Below are 24,574 nucleotides of genomic sequence, written 5' to 3' on the forward strand. Positions count from 1 at the left end.
CAAGTTGCCCCTCAGCCTTTGACACTCCAGAGAAAACAATCCTGGTTTGTCCAACGTCCTCTTATACCTAATACTTTACTCTCCTGGCAACATCTTGGTGAACCTCTTCTGTACCCTCTCCAAAGCCTTCACACCCTTCCTGTAATCCACCGATCAGAACTGTACAAGAAAGGGCAACCATGGTATAACCAATGTTTTATACACCTGCAATAAACTTCCCATCATACTTACTCAACACTTTGATCAATGAAGGCAAGTGTGCAGTATATTTTTTTTACCACCATATAGATTTGTGTTGACGTTTTCAGAAAGACAAAAACTTTCATCCTAAATCCGTATGTACAAACTCTGTTCTGAATTAAGTTCATGATAAGTCCATTAATGAATTTTAAACTTGTAAAAGCAGATTTTACAGTGTTTGCTTTGTGGCTAATACCAAGGTTATTGGTCAAGCGATTGAAGCTTATCCAGATACTCCACGCATGGATTGGGTGAGAAACTGGCCTGGTCAGACAGTGCTGTGCGTCTCACAGTTGTTTTGGACACAAGAGGTTCAACATTCTATTAAAGCAGGCCAAAAAGTAAGTGGAATAATTTTTTTAAACGAAATGACTTAATGCAAAATTTGTATTTACAAATCCATATGTAATCCATTTTTAACTAAAGATTCAGAAATATAGATTTTTAAAATGTCACCATTTAACTTGATTAACTTAAAGTAGAATAAATTTTCAAATAGTTCATATAATTTAGTTCTGTTAACCCCAGTAGAAGACTTATAGCAATGTAAAATGAATTAATTTTTCTGATTAAAATCATTGTGACTTTGTTATGCTCTTCAGCCAGTTTATTTAATTTCTTAAAATATTTTCAATATAAAAAGTAACGTATTTTCAAAAGAAAAGATCGGCAATGTTAAAAAGGTATAATTAGAAATTTTGCTCATTCATAGTCATTAGAAAAAAATCTCAAGATCTAGTGGATTCAGTATGACTGACTACATACAGTTCAATAATCCATCACATTTGCTCCAAAGGCTCTTGAGAGTTATCTGGATCAGAATAATAAGCAAATTGATGATATTGTGACCTTGGTCCGGGGAAAACTATCCAAGCAGAATCGTACTACTCTTGGTGCTTTGGTTGTGTTGGACGTACATGCCAGAGATGTCTTGGCAGTTCTGGTAAAGAAAAAAATCAATAATGAAAATGATTTTGAATGGTTGAGCCAGCTGAGGTACTATTGGGAGGTGAGTGAATACTTATAATGCTCTGTGTTGGTTAAAATATCCAACAGAGCATTTTTATTTTGATTAATTTATAATATTAGTCACCTCATCAAAGTTGAAAGTAAAATTTATTATCAGAGTACATACATGTCACCACATACAACTCTGAGATTCTTTTCCTGCAGGTATCCTCAGCAAATCTACAGAACATTAACTGTAAACAGAATCAATGAACAGCAACTGCAAATGCAGATATAAATAAATAGCATTAAATAATGAGCATAAAATAACAAGAGTCCTTAAATGAGTGTAGTTATCCTTTGTTGTTCAAGAGCCTGATGGTTGAGGGGTAGTAACTGTTCTTGATACACCTAATGGTGTATAAATTATGTCTGTGGCTAAAAAATAATGTTCTGGTTTAGATAAAAAGTTGGTTTGTTAAATATGTAGAAATAATGCAGAAGATTTTCAGAAAGAGCTTTGCTGCCTTGAAGCTTTAGAAATTTTGGAACTGAATATTCTGATTTCACTATTGAAGACTGGCATAACAAATGATGAATGGATTTTTATGAAGCACTGGCACAAGAATCGTTGAAACTAGGAGCTGTATGTATGTATGTAGATAGTAGGGGCTGTCTCTTCTTGAACGGTACTGAGACAATGTTCTATTGGGCCACATAACTTGGGAAGTAGTGAGGATTTTGAAGTAAAGAGTTGGGTAAGGGATTTAAATTGTAAAGATGAGGTACATCAAAAGTAGAAGCAAAAGAGAAAGGTTTCAATACAGGAAATTATAGATTGTGGGAAGGGATGGAAGAGCACAAGAGAAGAATAAATGAGGTAAAAAGAAATGAATAAATGTACAAGACTAAATATTCTGTACCTGAATATATGTAACATTCATATCAACAGAATCAAAATCCTATTTATTATCACTGCCTTGAAACTGTGGCATAAAATTAATTGTTTCGTGGCAGCAGTACAGTGCAAGCTTAAAAAGTTACTATAAATAACATTAAATAGTACAATAAAAAAGGAATACGGGGTAGTGTCCTTGGGTTTCATGGACCATTCAGAAATTTGATGACAATGGGGAGCAAGTTGCTCCTGAATCATTGAATGTAAGACTTCGGGCTCCTGTACCTGCACGAGTGAAATGAGACTGCAAATATACTACATTATCTTTCAAATATGATCTGACAGTCATTACAAAGATATGATTGTTGCAATGGCCTACACTTAAAGTTTTTGTAATTTAAAATATGGATTTAAAAAATGAGAAATATTTGGTCCTAAAAAGGATCAAATTAATTGTAAATAGGAATCAAATAGCTTGAATTAATTGTAAATAGAAAAACATCAGAATCTGCTATGTGCATCAACCAATTTGTTATATTATCTTGACACTAAGGTTTGATTAAGCATATGTTGTCAGACTTTGGCATTTATACTATTTCCCACCAAAACTATAACTGGGAACACCAAAGGAATTTTAGTAGGTTTCTATTGGAAAATTTGTAACAGTTTCAATACTTTTATTTACACTTCTTCTGCAAATAAATACATAAATAAGCAGTAAATATCTTCAAGGAAGGACAAAAATATTTCATGCTTTGTATTGTCAAACTCTTTAATTTGCTGGAGGAGAGAATCTAAAGTTATCTATAGATAGAGACACCCCCATTGTATCTTGACTTTTACTTATATTATGTAGCAGTTTGCTAAGATAGCAAAATAGCTCCTGCAGTGTTTGAAATAGTACTTCTGAAACCCAACTTCACAGGACAAGCAATCCCATATCTCGTTGATCAACCAGACTGAACATTGAAGTATTAGCAATGTAAAGAATGAAATATACATAACTGACTGTGGCCAATTGTTTTTCTTCAACTTTTTTAATGCCATAAATGCTAAAAAGTTGGGAAAGGATATGAAAGCAAAGAATATGTAGGTCTTTGGAGAAATCATGTGGGGTGGGATCCGCTGAATTGCATGTATAGAACAATGTATAGAGTCCATGGAGTAAATAGCCTCTCCCTGTAATGGAATTATTCCCTACTTCATTGAATACTTTGTTCAAAGATTCAGGCTAAGTCATGCATGAGATCCATAAAGAAAGATGGGTGCAAAGATTTGACGGGGGAGGTAGAATGATAGATTAGGGAATGATTGCAGGAATGAAAGGGTTACTGTATGAGGAATGTCTGGCAGCTTTTTGCTGTCTTCCCTGGAGTTCAGGAGAATGAGGGGGGATCTCATTGAAATATTCCGGATCCTAAAAGGCCTGAACAGATTAGATATGGCAAAGTTATTTTCCATGGTAGGGGAGTCTAGGACAAGAGGGCACAACTTCAGGATTGAAGGATGTCCATTTAGAGCAGAGTTGCAGAGAAATTACTTTACTCAGAGGGTGGTAAATCTGTGGAATTTGTTGTCACGAGCAGCTGTGGAGTTCAAGTCATTGGGTGCATTTAAGACAGGTTCTTGATTAGCCAGGACATCAAAGGGCATGGGGAGAAAGCAAGGGGGTGGGAATGACTGGAAGAATTGGATCAGCCCATGATTGAATGGCGGAGCAGACTCGATGGGCTGAATGGCCTACTTCTGCTCCTATATCTTATGGTCTTATTAGGGGTGGATTGGGGTGAGTACTCAGATAATGAATTGGTGGTGAATTAATTGCAATTCTGTTAGGGTTGAGAAAGGAACAAGAAGTCAGTGGAGGTTTCAGGCAATGGTAAAACTTTGGATGTGCCTCAAAGAGGGATATCTTCAGTCTCTCAATGCTGCAGTCAGAGGTTCCCACCCCCTTTAAAAGGGCAACAACCATATTTATGCCTAAGAAGAGCAGGGTGAGCTGCCTCAATGATTCGTCCAGTTGCACTCATATCTACTTGTGATGAAGTAAACTGCTTTGAGAGGTTGGCCATGGCCAGAATCAACTCCTGCCTAAGCCAGGACTGGACTGCTGCAATTTGCCTATCACCACAGTATGTCTAGAGTGAATTCAGACTCACTAGCTCTCCACTTGACCTGGATCACCTGGACAAGAGCAATACCTACGTTAGGCTGCTGTTTGTTGATTACAGCTCAGCGTTCAATACCATCATACCCTCAGTACTAATCAAATAGATCCAAAAACCTGTGCCTCTGTATCTTCCTCTGCAACTGGATCCTTGACTTTTACATCGGGAGACCACAATCAGTGCGGATCAGAAGTAACATCTCCTCCTCGTTGATGATCAGCACTGATGCATACAGGAATGAGATAGAGGTGAATGGTGTCACTACAACAATCTTGCACTCAACATAAGTAAGACCATGGAATTAATTGTGGATACATACTGTGGCCACTTTATTTGGTCTCTCCTGTACCTATTAAAGTGGCCACTGAATAAATGTTATTGGTCTTCAGTTGCTGTAGCACATCCACTTCAAGGTTCGCAGTGTTGTGCACTCGGAGATGCTCTTCTACACACCATTGTTGTAACGCATCATTATTTGTGTTATTGTCGCCTTCTGACCATTCTCCTCTGACCGCTTGCATTACCAAAGCATTTTCATCCACAGAACTGCCGTTCATTAGATGTTGTTTTGTTTTCCCACCATTGTTTGTAATCTCTAGAGACTGTTGTGCGAGAAAATCCCAGATCTGGAGTTTCTGAGTTCAAGTTCATTGTCACCTGACTGTCCATGTATACAGCCAAATGGAACAATGTTCCATTGGACCACAGTGTACCTACACAACATAATACACAGAGCACATAAACCAAAATATTACACTATAAATAAGTCAATAGATGTAATTCAAATGCATGTAGTAAAGTGCAGCACAGGTAAACAGTAAACATACAGTAAGAATGGTGGTTTATTATTACCAGTATGTGTCATGAAATTTGTTAACTTAGCAGCAGCAGTACAATGCAGTACACAATAATATAGAAAAAAAAGTAAATTACAGTAAACATGGACCAAAGAGCTAAGTACCAGAGGTGAGGTGAGAGTGATAGCCCTTGACATCAAGGTGCCCTAGCTAAAATGGAGTCAATGGGAATTGGAGGGGAACTCTCCGCTGGTTGGAATCATACCTGAGACAAAGGAAGATGGTTGTGATGGTTGGAGGTCAATCAACTTATTCTCAGAACATCCTCAGGGAAGTGTCCTTGGGCCAACCATCTTCAGCTGCTTCATCAATGACCTTGCTCTGTCATGAGGTCAGAAGTGGAGATGTTCGCAGATGACTATACAATGTTCTGCACCATTTGTGACTCCTCAGATAGTGAAGCATTTCATACCCAAATGCAGCAGGACCTGGACAATATCCAGGCTTGGGCTGACAAGTAACATTCGAGCCACGTAAATGCCAGGCAATGACCATCTCAACAAGAGAGGCTCTAACCATCATCCCTTGACATTCAGTGGCATCACCCTCACTGAATCCCCTACTATTAACAGCCTGACAGTTACCATTGACAGGAAACTAAACATGTCTAGCCATATAAATACTGTGGCTACCAGAGCAGGTCAAAGGCTAGGAATCCTGCAGCATGTAACTCACCACTGACTCCTCAAAACCTTCCATCATCTACAAGGTTCAGGAGTGTAAAGGAATACTTGCCACTCACCTGGATGAATGCAGCTCCATCAACACTCAAGAAGCTCGACACCATCCAGTACAAGGCAGCCCACTTGGTTGGTACCCCTTCCACAAACGTCCAATCCCTCCACTATCGAACAGTTGCAGCAGTGTGTACTGTCTACAAGACGCACTACAACAACGCCTCACAGTTCCTAAGGCAGCACCTTACAAACCCACAACCATGACCATCTAGAAGGATGAGAACAGCAGATACCTGGGAACATCACCACTTGGAAATCCCCATCCAAGTTACTCACCATCCTGACTTGGAAACATACCACCATTCCTTCATTATCACTGGATCAAAATCATGTAATTCTCTCCCTAACAGCACTGTGGGTGTATATATAATAGTTAGATTGAAAACAGTGCAAAACAGAAATATATATGATTTTAAAAGTCAGGTCGTGTTCATGGGTTCAATGTTCATTTGGGAATGGAATTGCAGAGTGGAAGAAGCTGTTTCTGAATCACTGAGTGTGTGCCTTCAGGCTTCTGTACCTCCTTCCGGACTGTAACAATGAGAAGAGGACATGTCCTGGGTGATGGTGGTGGGGGTCCCAAATAATGGACGTTGCCCTTCTAAGGTACCAAAACTTGAAGAAGTCTTGAATACTCTGGAGGCTGATACCCAAGATGGAGCTGACTAATTTAGTATCTATCAGCAGCTGCTTTCCTTGTAGTGCAGTAGTGCCACTCCCCATACCAGACAGTGATGCAGCCTGTCAGAATGCTCCCCACAGTACATCGATAGAAGTTTTCAAGTGTTTTAGCGATAAACCAAATCTCTTCAAACTCCTATTGAAACATAGCCTCTGTCTTGCCTTCTTTATAGCCGCATTGATATGTTGGGACTAGGTTAGATCCTCAGAGATCTTGACACCCAGGAACTTGAGATTGCTCACTCTATCCATTTCTGATCCTTCTGAGGATTGGTTTGTGTTCCCTCGTAGTGCCCTTCCTGAAGTCCACGATCAGCTCTTTCATCTTTCTGACATTGAGTGCAAGGTTGTTGCTGTGACATCACTCTACAACAATGGCTGTATCATCAGCAGATTTATAGATAGCATTTGAACAATACCTAGCCACACAGTTATGGGTATATAGGGTGTAGAGCAGAGGGCTAAGCACACATCCCTGAGGTGTGTCAGTGTTGATCATCAGCGAGTAGGAGATATTATCATCAAACAGCACAGATTATGGTCTTCTGGTTAGGAACTTAAGGATCCTATTGCAGAGGGAGGCACACAGGCCCAGGTTCTGTAGCTTATCGATCAGGACTGTGGGAATGATCATGTTAAATGCTGAGCTATCATCAACAAACGGCTTCCTGATATAGGAGTTCATATTGTCCAGGTGATCTAAGCCATTGAGATTGCATCTGCTGTAGACCTATTGTGGAGATAGACAAATTGCAGAGGGCCAGATCCTTGCTGAGGCAGAAGTTTATTCTTGCCATGACCAACCTCTCAAAGCATTTCATCACCATAGATGTGAGTACTACTTGGTGATGATCATTAAGGCAGCTCGCGTTATTCTTCTTAGGCACTGGTATAATTGTTGCCTTTTTGAAGCAGGTGGGAACTTCTAACAGTAGCAGTGAGAGGTTGAAAATGTCCTTGAATACTCCCACCAATTGGTTACCACTGGTTTCCAGAGCCTTACCAGGTATTCAGTCGGAGTCTGCTGCCTTGCAAGGGTTCACCGTCCTGAAAGACAGCCTGACATTAGCCTCTGAGATCAGAGTCACCAGGTCCATCATGGATCTTCACAGCTGTAGTTATGTTCTCCCTTTCAAAGTAGGCATAGAAGGCATTGAGTACATCTGGTAGTGAAGCATTGTTGTCATTCATGCAATTGGGTTTTGCTTTGTAGGAAGTATATGTCCTGCAAACCCTGCCAGAGTTGCCGTGCATCTGATGTCGCCTCCAACCTCGCTCAGAATTGTTTCTTCGCCCTTGAACTAGCCCTCTACCAATCATACCTGGTTTTCTTGTGCAGACCTGGGTCACCAAACTTAAATGCCACAGTTCTAGCCCTCAGCAGCCGATAAACCTCCTGGTTCATCTACTGCTTTTGACTTGGGAATGTACAGCAAGTTTTCATAGGCACACACTTATCCACAGAGGTTTTAATGGAGACAGCAAAAAATGCAGCATGCTCATCCAGGTTCAAAGATGATTCCCTGAATATAGTCCAGTCCACCAATTCAAAGCAGTTCCCTAAGCACCCCTGTGCTTCCCTTGTCTATACCTTCTTGGCCCTCACTACTGGTGCTGTAGTCTGCTGTCTCAGCCTGTACTCAGGGAGTAGAAGAATAGCCAGGTGATCAGACTTGCCAACCCTGAGGGGGCACCAGTGTTCTGCCTGATGGAGCTTGAGATGTTGCTGCCAACTGAGACTGACTGGGATCTTTCCATTATGAAGTCCAGGATCTAGATACAGAAAGGGGTGTTGAGTCACAATGAGAACAGTTTACCCACCAGCCTCTGAGGGACAATCATGTTAAACATTGAGCTGAAGTTGATGTACAACATCTTGGTGAGCAAGGCATCTTTTACTTAAACCACCCCATCTGGTACCAATAATCATTCTACAATCAAGATCACTTTGATCACATTTCTTCCCCATTCTGATAGTTGGTCTGAAGAATTGCGCCTCTTAACCATGTCTGTATGCTCTTGTGCTTTGAGTTGCTGTCACATAATTGGCGGATTAGATATTTGCACTAATGAGCAGCCAGGTGTACCTAACTGAGTATAGCTACATGAATGGAAGCAGTATGGAAGGCTGTGGTCTGAATGCAGATCAATAAGATTAGGCAGATTAATAGTTCAGCACTGGCTAGATGGGCCAAAGGGTCTGTTTCTGTGCTGCAGTGTTCTGTGACTGTATGGTGAGACAATTCGCAACTTGGATGATTTTCAGTCTTCAGAATCAAGGTTGGTATTAACAGATTTTTGAACATTGAACATTAAGAGAATTGAGGCAAATGGCAGTGGGTGGGAATGAGGACAATGCATAGAATTAACCAACATTCTATTGTAGGGCTGAGGAACTTATTTGGGTTATTCTTCTTTTTCTTACATATTGATAGTTAGAGCATCATTTTGAATGTATGCCCCCTAAGCTGTATATCTAGGCAATACCTTGTATAGATCATTGCTCCCTACTGTCCATCTCCATTTTCATCTAGTGTTCCGTACTACAGGTGCAAATCCATATTTGGATTACATCTGGGTATTAATTTTTTTCTGTTAATGTTTCTATGGAGTTTCTTAGGATATTTTATTATCTATATAAACACGATTTGTTGTTATTGTTGGTAAATAAAATTTGATGCTAATTGAAATGTGCCAACAATGTTCTATTATTAGTTCCTTCACAAATACAGTATAAAGGTTTTTTCAGCTCCAATATGGTCTTATTTTCATAGGAAAATGAACTTCAGACAAAAATGATCAATGCAGGTTTACCCTATGGCTACGAATATCTTGGAAACACCCCCAGACTTGTTATCACTCCACTTACAGACAGATGCTACAGGTGAATACAATAACTAAATAAGAATATGAAGAGAATTCAGAATTACAAAGTGTGTTTATTGCCAAATGAGCTAAATCAGGGAAATAGGGAACACAGTCCATTAAGTAATATTGTATAAATAAGACTGTACAACAATTTCATTTTTGTCAACAGAATGTGTAGCCATGTACTAATAATGAGCAAAAATATCAAGCAAGTGGCATTTTTTCCTTACTTTCCTTTTGATTGAGGGACAGAGTCATAAAATAAAGCTTGCTCGGAGGCCACAAACTATAGAAAAATAAAGCAAAGTTCTGTATTTCTAACAACTGAATGGAATCTGAAAAATAGATTATCAAGAAATATCCAAAAGGAATGAAGCCACAAGACTCAAGCAATACACACAAAATGCCGGACTAACGAAAGGTCTCGGCTCGAAACGTCAACTGTACTTCTCCCTATAGATGCTGCCTGGCCTGCTGCGTTCCACCAGCATTTTGTGTGTGTTGTTTGAATTTCCAGCATCTGCAGATTTCCTCAGGTTTGCAAAGTCACAAGAGTAATTGTTTCTGCCTAATACATGAATTAGTTAATGAAATGTTCTTAATTACTGTTCCCAACTAGACTGTCTAAAAATCTAGCAAAATCTCAACTAACAAAGGGGTGGTGGATGAATTCGACATGATGTAAGAACAAGCAATGATATGATATGAACAAGAAATGAAATGATATGGGCTTGGATCAAAAAACTGATGGTCTAAAACTCACATCATACACCTTTGCTACTGAAGTAATATTTGGACAGACGAGATAGCTGCATGATCCAAAGAACTGTTATTCAGTTGTGGTACAGAGGGTTCCATAGCTTCCCATACCACTTGGAATCATCAGTCCTGTGGTGAACTACATATACCTGTCTGGACACGCCCCCCTCCCCCCGCTGACTGCTCCTGTGACTCCTCCCACAGACCGTGGCTCCTCCCACTGACCCCGGTATAAAGGCGATTGGAGGCACAGACCCTTCCTCAGTCTCCAGGATGTTGTGTGGTGGTCACTTGCTGCTTGTGCTTTCTTCCAGCCAATAAAAGCCTACCTTAACCCACGTCTCAGAGTTAATGATGGTGCGTCAAGTCCCAATAAGAGAAGCATCCAGGATTAGAAAACGTCTTCATGATTGGAATCTGAGTTATCCAGACTAGGATGCCTCCTGATTATGAATTGGCACTAACAAAAAACAAAGACTCCCTCACTGCATTAAAGTTAGGCCAGAGTATTAGTAACCTTTGGTTTAGAGATTGCTTTTTAGACTGACTTCTCCAGTTGATTCACTTTCTTCACAGTGTACACAGTATATCTTGTTTTAGATGTTTATTTTTGTCTTCTGCATTAGTGTGTCAGTAGAAAGGAGCAAATTTTAGATTTCCAAACATTTTTTTTTCAAAAAATTGGAAGTTACCAAAAAATTTTTGTATTTTATTAAAAGAAATTAACATATTGAGTAATAAACTCATTTTCAAATAAATACATGATTACTTAGTAGGTATGTAGCCCAGTACATATTTAAACAAAGATGTTAGTGATCAATGGCATAATAAGTTGAATGAATTAAACTGATTAACTGAAACAGAAACTTGCTGCCATCTGATTTGATCTTGAACTGAGCATCCAACCCAATATCCCCTTCATCATCAGAACTGCCGACTTTCCATTTCCAAAACACCATCTATCTCCATCTCTGTCTCTGCTTGTAGTTTATTAAGATATTTATTGTCACATTTGTTACCATTAGACAAAATTACTTCAATGATTTTCTGGCCCTTTTGTGGGGTTAAAAACATTTAAGGCTATGTAAACAGTCTGATCCAAGTTCATATCATTTCATGTTCTTACGTCATGTCCCATTCATCCACCACCCCTTTGCTTGTTGAGATACAATGATCAACTGGTCTGGTAATAATTCACTGTAATAATTTGAATCAACTAGTTTCATTATTTTATCATAGACTATCATGTCCATCATGTCCAGAATTCCTGTGATAAATCCCTCTATTTTTCCACCCCCCACCCCAATCCTGAGCAAGTTTTTGGAATCCCTCCTAATATGTTTCGGGTTCTTTTCTGTATACACTTCTATAAAGCAAAGCATCTTGCGCATATGTTTGACTTCAATCGGAGGTATAAGGTAAATGCAAGATGATGTGTACTTTTTGTTGTAGCTATTTCAAACACTTTATATAACAAGTTACAGACATTTAGATTAGCTAGTGAGGAAATGGAAAGAAACATTATGTTGTCCAAATGCCACACAGTTTGTTCTAATTTTTTTAATGTTCATGCATGCTCTTTGAAAAGATGGATTGCAAATTTGTAGGGACAGAATTATATTTCTATAAATTCCAATTTGTCAACTGACATTTTTGGAACAATTTTGTTGGCATTTATTCTGATAGCAAGCCAACTGCTTTTGACATTTCAACTTCCCTCTTGGTGAATCCCTTTATCTCCTTCTCTTTTATCTACTCACCCTTTTAACCTTGAATCTTGACATAGTGTCTGCCTCAGCCAAAATTAATGCAAATCAGTTGTCTACTTTTACATCTCTGTGTAAAACAGATTTTTTTTTGGATTTAATTATTGTTCATGTTCTATACTTAATCACTGTAATCAAACTTCTTCAAACCATATTATGACATTCTTCCATAATTATAAGCATTTTACATGCCTATAAAATGATGGTCGATGTGCTACTGAAAGACCCTCTATATTTAATACTTTCATATTTATCAAGGCTTGATGCAATCTAATGAATTCACCTCGAATCTCTTTTAAAGTCTCAACATCCTTTCTGATTTGTGAACATAGTATCCATAAAGGTTTTATTTAGATTTGTAGCTATTTTTGTGTCCTTTTATTTTCTGTAGCTTGCATTAAAATTTAAAATTACCACCAGATTTTTAAAATTGAAAATGATACAGACTTGAGTTTCCTGTAACGTATGGTAAATGTAGCCTTGGGTCCTTCTGCTTTTCTGCTGCCCTCAACCTCCTTCAACTCAGAGTACAATTACTGCATTTTTTTGTACAATATAATAAATTCCATCTGATAGTTAACCCATTTTCCAGATTACCATTGCATCTGTGTGAGTCTATTTTGTCTTTTAATATATTAAGTTTAAATCTTATTTTGGTATGCTGTAAATTTCAACATTAGTCTCTTGGAGTCTTTTTTTTATGATGGGCGTACATGTAAATTACTTCTTCACCTGACCCAATGTGCATCATTACTCCTTATTATGCTGAAAAACTGTTTATTCTGTGTTTTAGCTTACAAATAATTTCAGCAAGTTAATATTTTCCAATTAAATTCAGATACCTTTAAGTATTCATTATCTTGTGGATAGAATGTACAATGAGTAATGTATATATTTGGAGTCAGAATTAGTTAAAAAAAACCATTATATTAACTGGTATCTGAACAGAAAAATGAACCATAGAAAATATATCTATTTTTCTGTGGTGCTGAAGTTTTACAAGTTAAGATAGTAGATACTATGCAGAAATTTTATTTGTAAATATAACAAAATCAAAACTATTACTATCGCTGTAATTGTAAACTCTGTCATCTATCTTTGTCGATCTTGAATAAATGAACAGAACGTTGTTTGGTGCATTAAATCTCCATCTTGGAGGGGCACCAGAGGGACCAGCTGGCACTGGTAAGACTGAGACAACTAAAGATCTGGCAAAAGCTGTAGCCAAGCAGTGTGTGGTTTTCAATTGCTCAGATGGATTGGACTATATTGCTCTTGGAAAATTTTTCAAGGTGTGTACAATACAAATTTTTACAAATTCCTAATATTCAATGTGGAAAGTTCACTGTACTTTTAATTCCAAACTTGATTATGATTTCAGGGATTGCTGTCCTGTGGTGCTTGGGCATGCTTTGATGAATTCAACAGAATTGACCTGGAAGTACTTTCTGTTGTTGCCCAGCAAATTCTAACGATCCAAAGAGGTATGTTATTTTGGTATTCGTCATGTATTCATTACTAGTAAATCCTTTAAAATTGGCACATTGAACTGCTATCATTTTTGTCAATGGACGTTTGCTTTATCATGTTGATATATCAGCAAGATTTGTGGTACCTAATCTCTCTTTAGTTAGTAGAAAGTTTTCTGATCTTCAATTTTCATGTATTTTATACAAAAACTTTTATCTGGTTGATGAAATAGAAAATTAATTCTGCATTCATTTCTGGTCTCAATTTTATTATTTACTTTGTCCTCATAAAGATGACTTACTAAATGACAAATGTTATTGTCAACTGAATATGTAAGAAGTGTTAAAAGTACAGATGTGTGCTATAAGGTACAGGGAAAAATTATAGCAGGTTGTAAAAGAATAATGTCTTCTCCATTCCTCAGTTTAGTGTAACTTGACTGAAAAGCTGGCTAGATGGAAGTTGAATGTGAATAGTTGTGTTTTAGTTCATAATTTTGATGGAAAATTGGCAGAAACCTTATTAAGAAAGGTACAACATTTTTATGGAGAATTTGTGATGGCTTCCAGGCACCTTGATTTCTGGCTTCTGTTAATCCTCTTTTATCTTTTAAATGCTTTGCAGCATCAAAATTTGACTGGCCAAACCTATTAGTATCTAGGTGTGTACTGTACTCTTCGCCTCTTGAATTTTATCTATCTTGTCAGAGAGACTCATTTCTATTTTATAAAGTGAACTTCCTATGCTTTATAGATAAAGTACTGCAAAAGGATTTGCATTTATGTATCGCTGTATTTGACATTCCAGCCTGCTAGATGGGTAATGATGCATTTCAACAATGTAGGAAAGCAGTAATCAACATGTACAGATATCGATTTTAACTGATATTTCAAAGACAAACTCTGCCATCTGGTAGAGTTTGTCAGTGGAAGAATTTGTCATTAAAACATTTGTTAAAATTGATACTTGTACCTGGCTGAAAGCCTGAGAAGAGTTAATTTATCTGGAAAACACTAGTTCCTTTTTCATGTATGCAGCAAGTTCACAAACAGTAATGTAACAATGTGTAAATACTTTTGGACTGACGGTTGGATTTCAGGCACAAAACTGAGAGAGCTACCCATGAAGTGACAGCTGGGACCCATTTATACAACATAAACTAAGTGCCTATGCTATTTGCATGACTGTATTCAAATTTCTCTGATATGTTTTTACTTGAGAAATTTAATTTTCATGAAGACAGATAAAGCATGATGATTAAACTTTACTACTTTGCTATGTAAATTATACACCTGCCGATATAAGTACAGGTAGAGTGCTGTCGATCGTGAGGAGAATTGGGAATGACTTTAAATGGATATTTGTTTACTACTTAATTTGTTAGATCTTGTTGATATGGGGCCATATTCCACTTTCACGTCATGGCCAGATTATTCGGAAGGGGAGTATCTATTCAGGTAGCCTGAAGTGTCACTGACTTCTGCATCTAGGTCTGAATAGAGTTAGAACACTGGAGAAAAGTTCCTCTTGAAATTGCCCCAATTGCGCTGCCAGATATTTAAGTTGTCACATTTCAAAGATTATTAAAAAGAAAATTATTTTGAAACTAATTTTAAAAATCTAAAGGAGTACAATTAATTTTATAAGAATGAAATTAGCCTCTATTCTTTGTTCCCTGCAGTCATAAAGTACCATTAATATTAATGTGGATGTTTTGTTGGGTTTAAATGGAATACCAATCCAAGAGCTGATTCTTAAACTGTGGAATGCCTGGAAATCTCAGTAAGTATGCAAAAAAAAAAGTTCTGGTCCATGGGTTGAGATTCTAATTTGGAGGAAGGACAATTTTGTTGGTCTCAGAAAGTATCTGGCCAGTGTGGATTGGGACAGGCTATTTTCTGGCAAAGATGTACTCAATAGGTGGGAAACCTTCAAAAGTGAAATTTTGAGAGTACAAAGCTTGCATGTGCCAGTCAGAATAAAAGATAAAGATAACAGGTGTAGGGAATCTTGGTTTTTGAGAGATATTGAGGCCCTGGTTAAGATAAAAGAAAGGAGATGCTTAGCAGGTATAGGCAGGTAGAAACAAACGTGCTTATGGAGGATAAGAAATGCAAGAGAACGCTTAAGAAAGAAATCAGGAGGGCTAAAAGAAGGCATGAAGTTGTCTTAGCAGACAAGGTGATGGAGAATCCTAAGAGGTTCTGCAAATTTGTTAATAGGAAAATGATAGCAAGGGACAAAATTGGTCCTCTGGAAGATCAGAATAGTAATTCATGTGAGGAATCAAAAGAGATGGGGGCAATCTTAAATGGATTTTTGCATCTGTATTTACTCAGGAGGTGGACACAGGGTCTATAAGGGTAAGGCAAAACAGCATCAACTTCATGGACTTTATACAGATTACAGAGGAGGAGGTGGTTGCTGTCTTTAGGCAAATTAGGGTGGCTAAACCGGGGCCTGACAAAGTGGTCCTGTGGACCCTGCAGGAGGCAACTGCAAAAATTGCCACAGCCCTAACAGAAATAGTTAAAACATCCTTATGACAGCGAGGTGCTGGATAGCCAATGTTGTTCTGCTGTTTAAGAAAGTCTCTAAAAATAAACCAGGAGATTATAGGCCGGTGAACCTGACCTCAGTCATGGGAAAGTTATTGCAGAGCAACGCTGCCCCCTCTGCCTTCCTGCCTGTCCTTTTGATACAATGTGGATCCTTGACATTAACTTCCCACCTATAATCTTCTTTCAGCCATGACTCAGTGATGCTTAGAACATCATACATACCAATCTATGATTGTGCTACAAGTTCATCTACCTTATTTTGTATACTGCACACATTCAAATATAATACCTTCAGTACTGTAATCACCCTTTTCGATTTTGTCTGCCTCTTGTGTTGCAACTCATCCTGTTGACTGCAATTTTGCCTTATCAACAGCTTCTTCTTTCTACACATTGCCTCGATTTGTAAACCAGCTTCCTCATCTTCAGCACTATTATCCATCTTTCCCACAATACTTCTTCCATTGAAATATACACGGCTCAGGACACTAGTCACATGATGCTCAACCTTCTGATTCCGAACTTTGCCTAAAACTTTGTTTTACCAACCTCTGTCTCCACAACCTCTCCACAATCTGCACTGGAACTTTGGTTTCCATCCCCTTGCCACTCTAGTTTAAACCATACCATGCAGCATTAACAAATTTTCCTGCTAGGATATTAGTCCCTCTCCAGTTCAGGTGCAAACTGTCCCTTCTGTACAGGTTCCATCTTTCCTAGAAGAGAGCCCAATGATTCAGAAATCTTATACTCTCCCTCCTACATCAACTCCTACGCCACATACTAAACTGTATAATCTTCTTAGTTCTGGCCTCACTTGCATGTGGCATGAGTAGCAATCCTGAGGGTTGGATCTAACTCTCAGAACACCCCATGTAGAACTTGTCACTTCTTTTACCCATGTCACTGGAACCTACATGGACCATGACCTCTGGCTATTCACAATCCCAATTAAGAATTTAGAGGAGTTAATCTGAGATGTCCTGGGCCCTAGCACCTGGGAGGGAACATACCATTTAGGAATCTCTTTCTTGCCCACCGAACCGCCCATCTGTTCCCCTAACTAACTTAAAAGTTACCAGGAAAGTTGATGAAGCCAAGACAGTAGACGTTGGCTGCATGGACATTAACAAGTCATTTGACAAGGTCCTGCTTGGGAGATTGGTCAAGAAAGTTCAATCACTTGGCATTCAAGGTGAGGTAGAATATTGGGTAGTGATAGGGCACTGAGGAGTGCAGTAGAACAAAGAATCTGGGAATACACGTCCATAATTCATTGAAGGTGGTGTCACAGGTTGATAGGGTCGTAAAGAAAACTTCTGGCATTTTGGCCTTCATAAATGAAAGTATTGAATACAGGAGATGGGATGTTATGTTGAAGTTGTATAAGCCATTGGTGAGGTCTAATTTGGAGTATTGTATTCAGTTTTGGTCACCCACCTACAGCAAAGATGTAAATAAGAATGAAAGAGTACAGAGAAAATTTACAAGGCTGTTGCTGAGACTGGAGGACCCGAGTAATATGGGAAGATTGAACAGTTTAGGACTTTATTCCTTGGAATGTAGAAGATAGAGAGGAGATTTGATAGATGTATACAAAATTATGAGGTGTATAGATAAATGCAAGCAGGCTTTTTCCACCGAGACTGGGTAGAACTACAACTAGAGGTCATTGGTTAAGGGTCGAAGGTGAAAAAAAAAGTTTAAGGGGGACATGAGCTGAAACTTCTTTACTCAAAGGCTTGTGAGAGTGTGGAATAAGCTGCTAGCTCAAGTGGTGTATGCAAGATCGACTTCAGCATTTAAGAGGAGCTTGGATAGGTACATGGATGGTAGGGGTATAGAGGGTTATGGTCCCTGTGCAGGTTGATAAGAGTAGGCAGTTTAAGTGGGTTGGCACAGACTAGATGGGCTGAATGGTCTGATTCTGTTCTGTACTTTTCTATCACTCTATGACTCTGTGAATCTATGACAAGATGGACCTCCATCCATTTAACAGCAAATCCTATTGAAATGTATGGTATCAATTACTGTTAGGTGAGTTCAGGACTTCCGACATTTGACTGCAGATGCCTTTAAGTCTCTGACTCGCAGACACTCAACAATAGCCATAAACCTAAAATGCCTGTGCCATGGGAATCAGATTTGAATTGAAGCATTCAGTCAACTGTTTGATTGTTATAGAAATGGCAATAGTGTTGCATAAGGCAGCTGTGAAAAGAATGGCCTTGATTATTACTTCACTACAGTATTTCTAAAGTCCAATATTTTAACAGGTCTTAAAGGAGAATGGGGTAGGTTTAAGGTTTACCATTTCTACCATTAGTTGTGCCTGCTAGTGGTACTTGACAATAGCTTGTTTCCTTGCAACAGATAAGCTAGTTCTGGATTTGGATTCCCACCAATCTGAAATCAGAGAAGTGCACTCACCATGATTACTGCCATGCAGGTGGAAAATGCTTACAGTTATGTTTGGGCCATCTTGTTAGGCATAGTAATTTGATTGCTCTCCTCCCATGGGCTACTAGGAAAGGCTGTCAAGGAGTGAAAGGATGGATGATTCACTTCCTAAAGTATAGTTTTATTTACACCTTCTGAATGAAATGTGAATACAACACTTGAGAGCTTTATGAAGGAATTTGAGGGTTGTTAGCAATTCCACATTGGGTTGTACCAGTGATTCCCAAATTGTTTTGTGTTTTACCCCCCACCCCCCATCAGCTCCCAGACCACATCCTCAGCACCCTCCTTTCCCTTTCTTGGCATTTACATGATAACCATAAAGAATTTTGATTTATGATGTACAGTCAAAGAAAATAGGAACTGCAAATTCAAAGCAGTGACAATTAATTGGAAAAGTGTTCATATCTATTTATAGCTACAAATAAAAATATTTCTTTAATTTAAGTAAGATCAATATTCTTCAACAATTTTACAGTGTACATTAGTAGTCCAACTATTCACTATTTCTTTACTTTTTCAAATTTCAATGAGAGGATGGGCTTGGTGCAGTGATATCAGCTTCTCAACATCAGGCTGAATGTCGCTTGGGGATCCCAGATCCCCACGGTTAGTAATTTGCAGTCTGTTTCATTGCTTTGAAAAAAGTTGGACGACTGCACTGAAACTGCACTCCACTAAATATGATGTTGGAAATGCAATAAGGAACATCTGGACCTTTTTCAGCAGTCCAGGATAGCATTCAGAAATTCTGCAACCAAAAGTCTTGATATGATATTTTTGAACCTTAGCTTCAGCTCAGGTTCATTCTGTAGTGAAATCAATTCTTCCTCCACCTTTGCTGTAAATCTCCCATTATAAGTGTTCTGAAATAGATTTATTACCCAATGTGAAATTTGGATCAAGAGAAGATCCTGAAATCTCTCTGACATGTCTTTCTGCAGCTCACCCAGGTATGCACAGTATTCTTGAAGATTATTATCTGGTATTCTTTCTTCCTCTTTCAACACAGAGAGGCTGGGAAATTGGAAAAAGTCACGATGAACAATGTTGCACTTAAATAGGGTTAATTTGGAAAGAAATGTGGATATGAATGATTTGACTTTGATAAGATTCATATCATTTCTTTGCAAATGAAGATTGATTTCATGAAACTTTGCAAATAATTCTGACAAATTAGCAATGCCATTCCTTTTATTTTTGAGTTGTTTTACTGAATGAAGCATTTGAGTCTTCAAATAATTTTATCATAATTTCAAAAATCTCATAGAAGTATCTCAGGTAGCTTCCTTTTGAGAGCCATTTGACTTCTGTGTGCAGCAACAAGCATTCAAACTATCCATCGTTCTCAATACAAAGTTCTCAAAATGGTTGAGACTTAAGAGCAGGGGACTTGATTTTATTTACCTCTGTGATAACAATATTTAATGATTTGTGCAGCCGATCATTTAGGTTTTTTTATGAAAAGATGTTGTCTGTGAGGGTTTCTTAAATGACCATGTGGACGGTCCAGCAAGAGGAGCAGCCCTACTGGACTTGTTGGGTAATGAGCCAGGCCAGGTGACTGACCTTCAAGTGGATGAACAGTTATGGAACAGTGACCACAACTGCTTAATTTTCAGGATAGCATTAGATAAGGATAGGTATGATCCTTGTGGGAGTAAGTTGAAGTAGGACAAATTATGAGGGCATTAGGCAGGAACTAAGAAGCATTAATTGGAAACACATTTTCTCTGGCAAGTGCACATCAGACAATTGGAGGGTGTTCATGGATCAACTGAACATAGCACAGGAACAGTATGTTCCTGTTAAAAGTTAGGACGGGGATGGAAAGATTTGAGAACCTTTGATATCCAGAGGTGATGAATACAGTCAAGAAAAAAAAGGTTAAGTATGTAAAGCTTCAGAAGTTAGGACATGAGGATTATAAAGAAGCCTAAAGAAGGGAATTAGGAAGGCCAGGAAGGGCCATAAAAAGCCCTTGGTAAGTAGGATTAAGGTGAATCCCCAAGGCATTTTATATGTACAGCAAGAGAAAGAGGATAACTAGGAGGAGGGTGGGACCATTCAAGGACTAAGAGGGGAATAATTGCTTGAATGCAGAGAATATAAATGAGATACTTAATGAGTACTTCAGTATTTACCAAGGAAAGGACATGGAGGACCAGGAGATCAGTGCTGAGTGTATAAATATGTTAGGACGTTTAGAGGTCAAGGAAGTGGAAATGTTGAGCCTCCTCATGAGTATTAAGGTGGATAAGGACCCAGGGCTTGAAGGGATTTACCCCAGACTATTGAAGGATGCAAGTGATGAAATTGCTGGGCCCTTGACCAGTATCTTTTCTCTTCTCTAGCCACAGGTGAGATCCTGGGGACAGTCGAGTGGCTAATGCTAGTACCTTTATTTAAGAAGGGAACAAGGGAAAATCCTGGGAACTATAGACCAGAGAGTTTCATGTCAGTTGTAGGGAAATTGGTGGAGAAAATTCTTAAGGATAGGATATATGAGCAATATGACCATGGCCAAATTAAGGAGAACCAGCACGGCTTTACCAATTTGATTCAGTTTTTTGACAAGGTGACGAGAGAGATTGAGGGTAGGGTAGAGGATGTTGAGGCTCTCAACAGGGAGAGGCTCTAACCATCATCCCTTGACATTCAGTGGCATCACTATCACTGAATCCCCTACTATCAACGTCCTGACAAGAAACTGAATTGGTCTAGCCATATAAACACCATGGCCACCAGAGCAGGTCAAAGGCGAGGAATCCTGCGGTATGTATCTCACTTCCTGACTCCCCAAAGCCTGCCCACCATCTACAAGGCTCAGGGTCAGGACTGTAATGGAATACACTCCACTCGCCTGGATGAGTGCAACTCCATCAATGCTCAAGAAGCTTGACACCATCCAGTACGAGGCAGCCCACTTGATTGGTACCCTTCCACAAGCATCCACTCCTTTCACCATCAAAGAACAATTGTAGCAGTATGTACTATTTGCAAGATGCACTGCAACAACACACCAAAGTTCCTAAGGCAGCACCTTCCAGACCCACGACCACTACCATCTAGAAGGGTGAAAACAGCAGATACCTGGGAACACCATAACTTGGAACTCCCCCTCCAAGTTACTCACCTTCCTGACTTGGAAACATGTCGCCGTTCCTTCATTGTTGCTGGGTCAAAATCATGGAATTCCTCCCTCTAACAGCACTGTAAGTAAATTCTGGCTTACCTGATGATGCCCACATCTCATAAATGAATAAGTGAAAAAAAAAGAATGGTGTATGATTTGGAATGGATGACTGAGGTCAAAGCAGGTACAGAAAGAGATAAACACAAAAAGGAAAGAACAATGAGATATGAGAGAAGAAAGTAGGAATTCTTTATGTAGATCACATGCAATGAATAAAATCTGGAAATGAGAACTTGCACTTACAATTGCTAATTTTAAGTTTTAAAGAGTTTGACAATAAGCAGATAGGCATTAAATAACACTTGTTATGGTTTTAAAAGATTATTTAATTTAAAAAAAAACTTGACCTCTGTTGTATGATCACTTAATACTGGCTGTGCAAAAAGGGAAGGTCATGCAGCTTAATGCACAGCTTCACTAGTTTAATATATTTCAATGAGAAACTCTACAGCACGATACTGTATTCTACATAGTTGATAGTGGAGCAGCATCAGTGGACTGCATCTTTTTAGTGTTGTGTTTAATTGTGCTCCTTTGCCTGGTTTGAAATTCCTGTGGTGTCTGTTCACAATAAGTTTCATTGCTATTTTAACACTCAATTTTGAGCTTTCAAATTAAACGTACATTAATTTGATATTTATGATCACAGAGGCAATTTCATAAAGACACGCATACACATACTCAGATGCACAGACAAGATGGACAGACACACAGACACACACACATGATATCATTATTACTTGTTTTGTTTATATATTGATTTTTCTGTTGCTTTGTTGCAGGGATTGGAGCTGGTTCAACTACACTGGTGTTTGAAGGAACTGAACTGAAACTTAACCCAACCTGTGCTGTCTTCATCACTATGAATCCAGGTTATGCTGGTCGTTCAGAGTTACCAGACAACCTTAAGGTGATATTCCTGATTCCTTGCAATATATGAATCAGATGACAATTATATGAATGTTATTGTTTGTCATATGATTAATATTTAAGCATCAATTGGTCATCCATAATATTTTAAAGTACTTAGCTGCAATTAGATACATAGATAAAGAATTGAGATAGGCTTCAAGATTCAAGATTGTTTATAGTCATTCTCAGTACACAAGTGTAAAGGAGAATGAAATGTTATATGCAGCATATAAATGAACACAATAAGCATAAAGAGCATGATAAATATAAATACAAATGATTGACATATATACACAGAGTGATTGTATGTATATAAAGATACATGAGGTACAGGAGTATATGTAAGGTGACTCGGTGACAGGAAATGAAAAATAGCGGTGGTGGGGAGTGAGTGGGGTTAATGGGTGGATAATAGCTAGGGGGAAGTAATTGTTTTTGAGTCTGTTAGTCTTAGCATGGATGCTATGCGGCCTCTCCCATGATGAGAGTGAGACAAGCAGTTCGAGAGCAGGGTGGATGAGATCCTTCATGATATTTCTGGGCTTTTTTGGCACCTTTCTTTATTTATGTCCTTGTTGGTGGTTAGGCTGATGCCAATGATATGTTGGGTAATTTTAACAACCCATTCTGGAGCGCTCCTGTCTGCCACAATACTACTTCCATACCCCAAATGATGTAGCATATTAGGATGCTCTCCATTGGCAATCTGTGTGGATGTTCATACTCCAGTTCTCTTCAGCTTTCTCAAAAAGTAGAGGTATTGGTGAGGTTTCTTGACTGTGGAGAATGTGTTGTGGGACCATGATAGGCTGTCCAAGATGTGCACTCCTAAGAGTTTGAAACTTCATGCCATCCAATTCAATTTAAGTTTTGAGAAAAATGATGTTTTGCTGTTAGAGAATAGAATATTTAAATAAAATTCAGTTGATAAATAATAACAAACAAGATTTTTGCTTTTATTTATTGGACTCATTTTTTATCTAAATTGAATGTGAGTTCTTAGCTAGATTTAATGATTTGTTTTAACCTGCCCCTTCAAGTAAAGAGAAGCAGTTCTTATTAGCAGTTAATGGGACATTTATTTACGTGTGCTATTTGAAACTCAATTATGCCAAAGGGTGCTAGCTGTGAGTTTAGTCTTATCTGAGCTGCAAAAACTGTGCAGTTCTACAGGTACTGTATATAAGAGACAGTGCAGTGAGAATTTCTTCTCTGTTTTTGGGGAGAACAAAGAAGACATTTCTAGACCTCACCTGGAGGATTTAAGTCTCCCTAATGTTAGAATTTCCATAGAACTACTCATAGAAATTTAGCTTACAGAAAAAAAAATGCTTTCTGTTCACTTCCTGCTTCTTTTGGTTGCATATTACTATTGTAACCTGGAGTCAGAAGTTGAGCCAGCATCCTTGGGAATCTTTCCTGGTGTTAAAACTGTGAACATAAGTTTATTTTTAATATATCTGTTTTTTTTGTTATTGTGATATTGCAGGCTCTCTTTAGAACAGTGGCTATGATGGTACCAGACTATGCCATGATTGCAGAGATTGTACTTTACTCTTGTGGTTTTGTCAACGCTCGACCACTATCGGTTAAAATTGTAGCCACCTATCGACTTTGTTCAGAGCAATTATCATCACAGCATCATTATGATTACGGTATGCGTGCAGTGAAATCCGTCTTAACTGCTGCAGGAAATATTAAGGTAATATAGTATATGATGCATAGTTAGTCTAAAATGACTTTTTTTCTAATGGAAGTTGATTGTGCTACATATATAATGAAATGCGATTTGAAAATAAATGAATGATGGTATTTTTTGTTCCTTTTAGCTTAAGTACCCAACAGAAAATGAAGAGATTTTACTCCTACGATCGATTATTGATGTTAACCTCCCCAAATTCTTATCTCATGATTTGCCACTCTTTGAGGTAAAATCACCTTACCTTCTCTGCATATTTTTTTTTATTTTGATTTCCATTACGGTTAAATTAACACTGTTTAATAGCTTATCAAAATATAATTACAATTAATTTATCAATTCATTATTTACAGT

The 24,574-nt window shown here is 38.2% G+C and overlaps 1 protein-coding gene across 1 annotated transcript in view; it reads left to right on the forward strand.

Moving 5' to 3' along the window:
• dnah7 (dynein, axonemal, heavy chain 7) overlaps positions 1-24,574 on the forward strand; it is a 262,198-nt gene that overhangs the window by 61,523 nt on the left and 176,101 nt on the right. The window contains exons 21-28 of the mRNA XM_073046961.1: positions 441-581; positions 1,037-1,249; positions 9,304-9,413; positions 13,046-13,214; positions 13,304-13,406; positions 22,392-22,519; positions 24,011-24,223; positions 24,351-24,449. Of these exons, the coding sequence (XP_072903062.1) occupies positions 441-581; positions 1,037-1,249; positions 9,304-9,413; positions 13,046-13,214; positions 13,304-13,406; positions 22,392-22,519; positions 24,011-24,223; positions 24,351-24,449 (1,176 nt within the window). The remainder of the gene's footprint in view (positions 1-440; positions 582-1,036; positions 1,250-9,303; positions 9,414-13,045; positions 13,215-13,303; positions 13,407-22,391; positions 22,520-24,010; positions 24,224-24,350; positions 24,450-24,574) is intronic.

This window comes from Hemitrygon akajei, chromosome 5, assembly GCF_048418815.1.
Source record: "Hemitrygon akajei chromosome 5, sHemAka1.3, whole genome shotgun sequence".
Classification (NCBI taxonomy): Eukaryota; Metazoa; Chordata; class Chondrichthyes; order Myliobatiformes; family Dasyatidae; genus Hemitrygon; species Hemitrygon akajei.